The sequence below is a fragment of the Palaemon carinicauda genome, chromosome 13, assembly GCF_036898095.1.
Source record: "Palaemon carinicauda isolate YSFRI2023 chromosome 13, ASM3689809v2, whole genome shotgun sequence".
NCBI lineage: Eukaryota > Metazoa > Arthropoda > Malacostraca > Decapoda > Palaemonidae > Palaemon > Palaemon carinicauda.
Window position 1 is genome coordinate 134,043,191 of NC_090737.1, and position 12,500 is coordinate 134,055,690.

Genomic DNA, 12,500 nt, shown 5'->3' on the forward strand with positions numbered 1-12,500 from the left:
GCTCTAAAAAAAAAAAAAAAAAAAAAAAAAAAAAAAAAAAAAAAAAAAAAAAAAAAAAAAAATTGAATTTCGATGTCGAGATATTTTTATGGATTATTACTAAGTCCACATAAGTCAACTATACACTACTTGAGTAGAGTTTAAAATACTCCATATCTCTATCCACGTTACTGACAGTCTTGAAAAATTGATTTGCTGCGATCAAGCCGACATAAACACGCGGTACACATACACATACAGTACAGTATATATACCGTTGTCTCTTTCATATGTAATAGATGAAGTCACGTCAATATATAATTCATCTGCTTGGAGTGATTTTTACAATTGTAAATAATGTCTTTCGCACAGGTATAAATAAGTAATTGAGTACGTGAAAATTATATTTTTCTTTAACATCAAAGCAGGCGCAAAATGTTCTCCATTCTTGCTTAGACTCTAAAAGAACAAGACAATGAAAAAGAGTTAATTCTATATTCCTCCAAACTTCCCTCAGATGAAAAGTAGGCCTAGATTTCAAAGATTCTTTCAAACTATAAAAGAAAGAAAATGTATTTGAGAATCAATGATCCAAGATGAAGTGTTATCCCACTGCCATGTTCTCTTTCCCTGCCTGGTAATCTGCCGGACTGGGGTTCGAGTTCCGCTCAAGTTCGATCATTTCTTGTAGTGTCTGCAACCTCACCATCATTGTGAGAAAAGGATGGGGGATTTGGGGAGCCTATGGGTCTACCAGCTGAGCCATAAGTATTCATTGCCTAGTCCTCCCTGGTCCTAGCTTGGGTAGAGAGGGGGCTTGGGTTCTGACCACATACACACAAATATATATATATATATATATATATATATATATATATATATATATATATATATATATATATATATATATATATATATATGTGTGTGTGTGTGTGTGTGTGGTCAGTCTTTTATGCATTGTTCTGCTAGCTAGGGCATTGTCACTGTCTCTTGCCTCTCATATTCATGAGTGGCCTTTAAACCTTTAAAGAGGTAATATTGTTTCCTTAAGAAGGAGAATTATGGGTAAGAAGTATCACCTGGCACTTAAAGGAAGCCAAATCGGTTTAAAGGTTTAAAGGTCGCTCATGAATGGCAGAGGCAAGGGACAGTGACATTCCCCTGGAGACTGACCATATATCATATGATCAGCGGCCAAGCCTCCTCTCCACCCAAACTAGGATCAGGGAGGGCTAGGCAATGGCTGCTGATGACTCACCAGATATACCTATAGGCTTCCCCAAAACCCCCAGCCTTACCTCACAAGGATGGTAAGGTTGCAGACACTAATGGCACTAAAGAGTCTGAGCGGGACTCGAACCCCCGACTGGTAAACACAAGGCAGAGACGTTACCAATCAGGCCACAAAAACCCTTGGCAGTTCTACAAAGATGCACATCCAAAATGGCAAACGGTGGATAGTGCCAAAAAAAAAGTAGATAAAGACGATCATGGGGATTCATCGATAGATCAAAAATGCATCAGTAACAATAGATATACGCAGAATAAAAATAAACAAAGCTTTAAACAGTTAGTTCCGACGTCACAGCCTCGTTTAGGACATTTGAAAGTCTTAAGATACCTGGTTTAGCACGAAAGCCATTCTCCGGCTATTCTGGAGGGTAGATTTTAAATAGAGGGAGGCCTTGGTATTAACAATGTTCCTCTTCTTGAATAAAGTAGTCGAGACTTGGAGGCGAAAAAAAAGTTAGAATTCAAAGGAAAATTCTTATCTACCTATTCCTCTCTTTGTGAAATTACCCGGTGGTGTCACATAATACCCTGTGACGTCACATATTACACTGTGACGTTATAGTCACGTAATAATAAAGACATACAATAAATTTAAGGGACAAGTACACAGGGAGGAGCCCGTCTGATCATATCCTGACTAATACAGTGGTATCGTGTTTGCTTAGCATTCGCATGGCAGCAGATCAAGCCCAGCCCGGGACAGTGAGTTTAAGTCGTTTACCGGGGAGGCTACTACTATGGATGGGCACCATAGTGGGAGGTTGGGTTTGCCCGGCTGACGTTCTGGTGAGTATCTATTCTGATGAAACTGGAACTGAAACTAGACATCTTAATCGAGATGAATTTGTTATGTTCAAAATGATAAATCTAGAATCTGTGAGGCAAAAAAAAAAAAAAAAAAAAAAAAAAAAAAAAAAAAATTGAGAATGGTAATATTTTGCACCTGCTTTGAACTTGATCTAAAAAGTGCATGGGTGTGTGTGTGTGTGTGTGCGTGTGTACGTGTCATTTCCTTAAAATGCTAATCATACTTACTCAAGTCGATTGCTTAAAGAGGAAACGATATAAAAGCTTATCACAAGATACTGTTAACAACACAGGACATAAAATGGAGGCAAACATGACAAGCAGTTAGTAAGCAAGCAAACATTAAAAGAGTAATATATATATATTAAAACATAAGACAAAGGGGAAGTTTTTCAATGCATAAGGAAGAAAATTAAACAAAGAGATGAAAGACAATGAGAGAGAGAGAGAGAGAGAGAGAGAGAGAGAGAGAGAGAGAGAGAGAGAGAGAGAGAGAGAGAGAGATTGATTATATTAGGTATGGACGGTCACTATGACGAGACAGGATTTTTTCTGTTATTTTCTCTGTTTGTGTGATATCATTGCTTCAATAGTCTAGCTTAGATGAATTCCCATATGGATAAAAATGAAGCTCTTAAGTTTTTCAAAAGTTTACGCATAAATAAAGTCTTAGATGTCATTATTTCGGTCGTTTTTTCCCTTTTCCTTTATTTACAAAATAGTTCTGGATGAGGGGGCGCTTCTAATTCGGAAAGCGAAGGAGCTAAATAATTCTAATTAATTCCTGTCGAGATAATACAATGCTTAGGAATAGTATCTTCATTGCAACTATATTCAATTTTTTTCAAACACTTTTCCAAAAATGCTGACTAGCTTCGCTGAAATTAAATCTAAATTTTTCAAACACTTTTCCAAAAATACTATCTTCGTTGGAACTGAATTTTTTTTTTTTCAAATACCTTTCCAAAAATACTGAATATCTTCGCTGAAATTAAATTTAAAATTTTCGAACACTCTTCCATAAAATCTATCTTCGTTAAAGCTAAATTTAATTTTTTAAACACTTTTCCAAAAATGCTGACTATCTTCGTTGGAACTAAATCTAATTTTTTCAAACACTTTCCCAAAAATACTATCTTCGTTGAAACTAAATTCATCTTTATGGGCACTTTTCCAAGTTAACAGAATTGGCTAATTTTTGTTGAGTTAATTCAGGGTTTAGAAATACTATCTTCGTTGAAAATAAATTGAATTTTTTTCCAGATACTATTCGAAAAATACTGACTATCTTCGTTCAAACTAAATCTAATTTTTCTAGCACTTCTCCAAGTTACCAGAATTGGCTAAATTGTACGTTTGATGGCTAAATTCAACACATGAACCTTATAAATTTTGAACCCCCTCAAAAATCTATAAAATTTCTATAAAATTTATTTTTAAATAGTGCCAATTCAAACCTAACTTTACGACTCATTTCTGTACAACAAACAATTTCAAACCACAAAAGAAAAAAAAAATGCTCTGGGAAGGGGAATTCGGGCCGTTATACAAAGCAAGCCCTCAGCCATGTAGGCCTGGGTCTTCCAATTCTTCTAGCGCCTCTTGGAGCCCAGCTGAACGTTTGGTGAACTAATCTCTCTTGGGAAGTGCGAAGAGCACGAATGGAGAAGTATTGAATTCAGAGCTCAAGATAGAGACGACTGGCGAAATCTAACCGAGGCCCTTTGCGTCAATAGGCGTAGGAGGAGATGATAATGATGATGACACAAAGCCAAACTTTAAAGACGTTTATAGAGAACGCAACTAACGGCACTTACATTAAGGGACCTGACATAAGAAGAACATTTAGGTAAATAATGAACGTACTGGGAGACAAGAAATAGACAAATTCAGATGTGGCTAATCATGAAGATAAAACGTGATACAAATTTGGATTGATTGCAGTCACTGTCAGGTGACTAACTTGCCATCTGGTAAAAGTTTTACCCTAGCGATTCTTACAATAATAATAATAATAATAATAATAACAATAATAATAATAATAATAATAATAATAATAATAATAATAATAATAATAACATCATCTCAAACGCCAATGAATAATGACTTTATTTACCAAACTACGATATACCAACGGAATTTGTAATATGCATCTCTAACTACCTACCAATTATACTAATCTAGAAAGACTTAAAATGTTAATAATCATCTAATTAAATAGTTCGATGAAAGATTTCATTAATCTATCTCGAATAAAAGTCCTGCTAGACACTAAACTAGAAACATATATTAAGGAACATTCAATTAACTTATGAAAGTCACATCCACGCGAGAAATGACTTTAAATTCCAAAATAACAAATTCTATTAACAAATCCTAAAACCGAATTCACTTGTGAACTTTTGTGTTGATGAAAATAGTTGTTATAATATCAGTTAACAATTTAGCCACCATACTGATAAACATATTTTTCACAAGAAAATGGCTCATTTATTTCAGAAAATGGAAGACATGATTAAAAATATTACGAATATTTGCTTCTCTATTAATCATCAGGACGAGAAAGACAAAGGAATCTAAATTTCAATAATTAGATATGAAAAAAAAGTCTTTCAGGGAATTAAAGAAAAATTCTCTAAAGTGAATTATAGCTACGCTTTCTCTCCGATAAGTAAAAGGCGTCCTGGCATAGTTTTATAGTCAATCTATATATCTGATATAAAAAACAGATCTAATTATAATGTTTATGTATTACTTATATTAACTGCTAGTTATCTTTACCTTAATTTTAGATATCACCAATGATTACTGAACCCGATGGAAGATATTAAAATCCTGAAATTAAATTCTATCTCATCTCAAGGATTTTATCTTCAGGTTAGATCTTTGTCCAGTGAACTTACTTTCCAAATACTCGTGGTAATTTTTAAATATATATATTCACGCAACCCCTATTTAGTCATTTTATAAATTGCAAGGTAATGGAAGTTCTTTTTCAAGTTAGTAAATATCGAAACGTAATTAAAATTTTCGTTAATATTTTCTTTAAAAATACCTTAATAATGTGAATCGCTTTAAAAAGACATTGATAATGTGAACAGCTTTAAAAAGACCTTGATAATGTGAATCTCTTTAAACAGACCGTAAAAATGAATCACTTTAAAAATACCTTGATAATGAGAATCCCTTTAAATAGACCTTGATAATGTGAATCGCTTTCAAAAGACCTTGATAATTTGAATTGCTCTAAAAATTCTTTGATAATGTGAATCGCTCTAAAAATTCTTTGATAATGTGTGCCGCTTTAAAGAGACCTTGATAATGTAAATCTCTTTAAAAATACCTTGATAATGTGAATCGCTTTACAAGAACCTTGATAATGTGAATCGCTTTTAAAGCACCTTGCTAATGGGAATCCCTTTAAAAGAACCTTGATAATTTGAATCGATCTACAAGGACCTTGATAATGTGAATCTCTTTAAACAGACCATAATACTGAATCGCTTTAAAAATACCTTGATAATGAGAACTCTTATAAATAGACCTTGATAATGTGAATCGCTTTAAAATGACCTTGATAATATGAATTGCTATTTGATAATGCGAACTGTTTTAAAAAGACCTTGATAATGTGAATCGCTTTAATAGGACCTTGATAATGTGAATCGCTTTAAAAGGACCTTGATAATTTGAATCGATCTAATAGGACCTTGATAATGTGAATTGCTTTAATAGGACCTTGATAATGTGAATCGCTTTAAAAAGGCCTTGATAATGTGAATTGCTTTAAAAAGACCTTGATAATGTGAACCGCTTCAAGAAGACCTTGATAATGTGAATTCACATTTACTAATTTTTTCTCTGATTTTATAAGTTTTTCTTTTTTAAGTTTTAATATATAGGATTGGATCATACTCGCACGATTATTCAAAATTTGAGAAACAGAGGCGCAGGCTATGTTTAGTTACATTGCGTAAAAAAATAGACAGCCTTTAGAATTACTCATAAAACCTATATGTCTATTTTAAAACGGAGTAAGTTGATAAATTTATTAACACCCCTAACTTTCATTATACAAGTCATGTTCAAGAAATTAATCTATAATTTAAAATATTAAATAAACTATCGTTCAATCGCTAATTATTGGTTTAGACATAAGAGTAGAATCAGACGAAGTTTGAGAGATCAAATCTTGGTAATTATCAAAAGTGAAAGTGTGCTCGGAAACAGTTAATTGAAGATATAAAAAAACACAGTGAACGAGGGGTTTCCGAATGATTCAGAATTGAAGGAACGGAAAGATGACATACAATGCATCATTCATTGAATAAATCATTCCAAGAGAGAGATAAAAACACGCCTTGTGCAACACTTGATGGGGGAAATATAAAAATGTCTACGTAAAGACGGGTAAAAACACTATTGGCCGTATTTAGGTGAAACATTTCAGTAGACTCAAGTGAGTTACATGCATAATAATGAATGAATAAAAAACAAAGAAATAGTAAACTATAATATATATATATATATGTATATATATATATATATATATATATATATATATATATATATATATATATATATATATATATATATATATATATATATATATATATATATAAATGTATATTTACACAAATACAGCTATATATATGTATATATATATTGTAAATATGTGTATATAATTGCAAATATATATACATATGTATATATATTTACATACATTTATATACATACATACATATATAATTCATATATATATATATATATATATATATATATATATATATATATATATATATATATATATATATATATACTAATCCGTGCTATACTCATATACACTCTTGACCTTATAAGGGTATTCAATAAAATCTAAAATACTATATAATTATATGCAAATAACGAAATCTAAATCAATCCTCAGAAGTAATACCGATTCTAAAACTCTAAATAACTTCCTTTAGATGTCATTCTTCGCTAAAACTATTTTAGCTGCTCTGTCTAAAGGTCCAAAATGAAAAAAAAAAAATAATAAAATTCTATAATACGATCTGTCTACAGTGTTAAGCGTTTACACAAACGAATTTACTCTGTGCTTAGGAAAATTTACCATTTTTTTTTTATTGACGGTAAATTCTGTCTCACATACATACATTGAGAGTAAACAAATCGGTAAAAAGTGTGGTGCTTTGGTGTTGCTCGACTTAAAAGGGTCCAAATGCTCTCACTCTTATTATTTTAATTTTTTGTTTTTGAGGAAAAATTTAAGATTTTTCCGAGTCTGCAATTATCGATTTGATAAAACCAATATTTTTTTTTTTTTTAAAGAAAAATTTAAGATTTTCCCGAGTCTGCAATTATCGATTTGATAAAAACAATTCCTTTTTATTCCTTAGGAAAAATTTAAGATTTTTCCGAGTCTGCAATATCGATTTGATAATTTTTTTTTAAGGAAAAATTTATGATTTTTTCCATGTCCGTAATTTTCGATTTGATTGAAACAATTATTATTTTTTTTTTTTGAAGCAGCCAATTTCAAAGAAGTTTTGTAATCTATGCATTTTTTTTTTCAGGAAACATTTAAGATTTTTCAGAGTCTGCAATTTTCGATTTGATTGAAGAGATTAATTTTTGAAATAGCTAATTTCATAGAAGTTTTGTAATCTGCATTTTTTTTTTTTTTTTTGAGGAAAAATTTGAAGATTTTTCAGAGTCAGCAATTATCGATTTGATAGAAACAATTCTTTTCTGAAATAGCCAATTTCATAGAGGTTTTGTATTCATTGCAAAAACTACTATTTCAGTGCCTGTATAGTAGTAGTCTACTTTTAATTTTTTTTTGGAAAAAAAAATATTTTTTTTCCTAGTCTGCAATTTTCGATTTAATAGGAACAATGTCTTTCTGAAACAGCAAATTTCCTGGAGGTTTTGTAATCTGTGCAAATACTTTTCAGTGCCTGTATTGTGGTAGTCTACTTTGAAAAAAAAAATCGAGTTTGCAATTATCGATTTGATAGAAACAATTCTTTTCTGAAATAGCCAATTTCATGGAGGTTTTGAAATCTGTGCAAATACTGCTATTTTGGACCTGTAATCTGCTTAAAAAATAGTATATCAATGTCATCATTGTGGCTAAAGCTAGCAAATCATTCAGAGAAATTCTAGGAAAAATGATTTATGAAAGTTAAATTTTCTTTGTAAAAATAATTGTTTTACTAATTTCTATTAAAAAAACGATTGTCATCTAATTCATTGCCATTCAACTCGGGATAACTAGTAATTCCAATAATATTTTTATTTCGAATCAAGTTTTCTTTCTCGGGACAACTACTGGAAATATACACGGACGAAATTCAGGCGGATGACTGTCATCAAATACTGGGATCTTCCCCTAGCGCTTTACCCAAGAGTGAGAGTCTATAAGGAGAACCTTTTAATGAGAGAAACCGAAAATAAAAGCCATGTAATCAGAAATAGCAACACACACTACTACACCTACTTATAGGGAAAACGTGAATAGCGAACGTGAAATGTGTATATAACTTTGTGTCATTTTTTTTTTTTTTTTTGAGAGGGGCTTTATATTGGGGAATATTGCGTGTGTCTTTTTTTTGTGGAAAATACCTCGATCTGTTGAAAACTGTTGGACATCATAGCAATGAGCATATTAATGAGAACAATGATGGACATCACGTGGTAGGCCATGAAAAGACCCTGGCCCACCGTTTCAATGAAGACATGCTCCTCTTCGAGGTCTGTGCTCTTGGGAGAGCTGATACCAAAGAGAGACCAAAACAGCGTGGCAAAGGTTACGTCCAACCTAGAAAAACAACAGAAGGGAGCCATGTCATCTATAAACTAACGAATAGGTATAAATAAAATAAAAGAATATAGGGGGGTGGGGAGGGGAGAGAGTCAGTTGCTTGCATCATAGGAGGATGACATGCTTCCGTATATTGGGGGGTTTAATGCACAGTTTGTTTTTCCTTTGGTCTTCCATCTCACTCTTTTTTTAAATAAGAGGTAAATGCATAAGAGGGAATAGGATATATAAAAAAAGGAGAAGGAGAGGAAGTAGGTAAACATGTCAAAGATCCAAAAGCTGTAAATAAGAAAAATAGGAATAACCATAGACAAATGTTAATGCTGGAAAAAAAAGTTGGGGGAAAAATCACAGAAAATAGTAGAAAAAACATCTTGAGAGGGACAAATATCCAGATATAAATATGCATGAAAATGTACTATTCACAGCGTATTCCCAAACCTCTAATGTAAAAAAAGTACAAATTAGTGCAGATTAAAAAAAAAACTCTAAAGAGCTGGTGTTTAAAAATGTACATATAATATTAAAACAGAGTTAAAAGGTAGAAAACCATAGCGAGTTTCTTGTTTTAAAAAAGAAGTCTGGTTCTACCACCAGGAAAATACTACGATTTTAAAGAGGATAAAAAATTAATGCATTACTCAAAAGCAATTGTCTCGGATATCCAGTTGTCCTCTGTTCAATTTATTTTTTCTGATGAGGTCTTTTAAAATAATCTTCATGAAATTACGTGGACAATGAAGCTCAATTTTAAACATGTCTGATAACGAACATTAGAACAACTGGATGCGTCAAAAAAGAGACCACAGGAGAAGTTAAAAAAAAAAGGAAGACATGAAATCAAGGAAGGGAGGATGTAAGAATGGAAGATAGTTACATCATGCCTCTGGACAATTCAGCAATCTCATTGCACAACAATCAGACTAAAACATTTCCGGTGAAGAACCATTATTAAACAGAACCGTGACTCCTTAAGGTTAAGAAGGGATTGTATGAACAGTGGAATGGCATGGATGTTTCAGAAGAGGATTCTCTGATAACGCCCAACTTAAAAGCAGAAATGAACCAAAAAGGAGTTAAAATTAAATGGAACCTGTAACCCAAACATATAAAAAACAGCAGGAGAGGATAAGGTCGTATTGGGTACGACGCTTAAAAGGAATGAGTGGGTCGTTGCAGGACGACATATAATAGAACGTGGAAGGATTATTTTTTATTTAAATGCTTATTCTTTGACCGTTACAGCACGACACCTTCAGTGTTTACCTCTACGATCTGGAAGGAGCGACTCATCATGGCAATTAGCATGTTCACCATGACAGTGATAGCCATGATCAGGTACGCCCCGAGCAGTGAGTGTCCTATGACGTCGGTGAAGAGCTGGTCATTCCTGGCGGAGAGTTCCTTCAGGGGAATCACTCCGAACAAGGACCAAAGGAGCGCTGTGTAGGACTTGTCTAGCCTGAGATGCAATGTGGAGGGATGGGGGAAGCCGTGAATATGAGAATAGGGAGAGACTTTTACGATTAAACAGGGGAATTTGGGAGGTTATTTGCACAGACAGGAAGGGGGACTTCAATTGGCGTTTTGTCTTTTACATTCAATTACAAATATCTTTTTGACAGCAAGTGTTTTGGACAGAACTTTCAGTGAGCAGTTTAGATTTTAGCTTTTATAATCTTTTTCGTAAGATGAGGCATGCAAATTGAAGTTGAAGACATAATGTGTAAAATACATGTATATATACATACTGTATATATAAATATACACACATGTATATATATTTACACATATTTCACTGTAAATGTATAAAATCATGCATACACACTGGCTCTCTCGTCCAGTTCACCTGCTGCCTGTGCTTATCTTTAAAAATAAATACTTACCTTCGTTCTAAAGTTTATCAAGTTTTACAATAAAAAAACAAACCTTTCTTTTGAGATATAAATCTGAAAATCAAAGCACGTGATATCAAGCATACAGGGAAAAAATAGGTAACTAAACACATTACTGAGTAATGGTTAGGGGTAACATACGTGATGTATATAATCTTAAGATATACCAACAAAAGACATCATTGTTTCCTTAAATCTAAAAAAAAAATGTTTCAATCATATAGAAAAATATTCATGTAACTCAAAGTTTCGATAAAGGAAAGGATTATTCATATCAGGCAAATTCTGGTTGCAAGAGCAAATGCAAAATTGCAAAATGTCATATATAAAGAATTCACTTGCAGTTCCTGTTCAACATGCCTGAAAAAAAGGAGCGTGAAAAATATATTCGAGGCGGAATCTTCAAAGTTCTTCAAGTCGTATCCGAGAAGCTATTTCAAAGCATTAGTTCGAACAAATACTTAAAATAATACTAGCCTAAAATATTAGATTGTTGATTGACAATTGATTCGATAATAATAGCGTCATTTTTAGATTTATTTCAGAAGCAGGTCTTCTGAAAGGTACTTAAGATTTATATTTATCTGTTTGTTTATATGGTTTTAAATTTAATTTTATTTTATAATCAAACTATGACAAATTATATCGGCGTCAATTACCTATATCAGGATGTCACAAAACCCCAAATCCATCAATCAATAGACTATAAACACACTATCTAATCAAACAATGAAAATATGTAACTGGCTACATCAGTACTTCAACATTCCAGTCACACATTTATTGCCTTACAACACAATAATGTGCTTTTACAATAGGAAATTCTGATATGACAGGAGACGATGAATATGACATGAAAATCTATCCTCAAGATACGGAATTTCCAGATACGAAATTTTGAGATATGAAATTTCGAGATATGAAATTTCGAGATACAGAATTTCGAGATACGAAATTTCGAGATACGGAGATTCGAGATACGAAATTTCGAGATACGGAGATTCGAGATACGAAATTCTGGTCATACGAATGAGGCAAGCCGAACAAAACGACATTCTAAATATTAACTTATTTCTTACATCATTGGAATCAAACTTATTTTCGAATATCAGTATTTGATTGATTGATTGAGTGTTTTCAGGCATCCTGACATGTAAGGTCATTGACGCCGATATCATTTGTCATCATAAAGAGTAAAAGGAAATTCAATCTAAAATAATAAAAGATTTCGAAGGTAATCAACATACTTCTTACATAATTTGAACCGAACCCATTTTTCAATTTCAGTTTTCGGAGCTAGTACAAAGACAAAGGTCGAGGGTTTTCTGGGATTATTTCAAATGCTTTACTGAGCATTGAAAGAAAAACCCTATGCCTTTAAAATTATGATTAAATCAAATTCATAAGATAGGAAATAGTGGAACTCTTTTGTCTTCAGTTGTAATTAAAATGACTCGAAAAAATATCAAAACATTCTCGTTCTGTTGAAAAATTAACCGAACATTTCAAATAAATACCAACTATTTTACCGGGTAAAAACAGTAACCAAAGATAAAAACTGAAGAGGAAATAGATATTACGATAACTTAAGAGAAGAAGTAACAAATAAGGAAAAATAAAACTCATTAGGAATCTATAACTATCTAGCATGGCCCTTCCCCCCATTTTGGGAGGTAGCAGACATTCAAAAGGAAACAATA

The 12,500-nt window shown here is 32.3% G+C and overlaps 1 protein-coding gene across 1 annotated transcript in view; it reads right to left on the reverse strand.

Annotated features, from left to right (window-relative positions):
* LOC137651827 (transient-receptor-potential-like protein) overlaps positions 1–12,500 on the reverse strand; it is a 57,823-nt gene that overhangs the window by 18,115 nt on the left and 27,208 nt on the right. Inside the window, 1 exon segment of the mRNA XM_068385047.1 lies at positions 10,172–10,367. Coding sequence (XP_068241148.1) covers positions 10,172–10,367 — 196 coding nt within the window.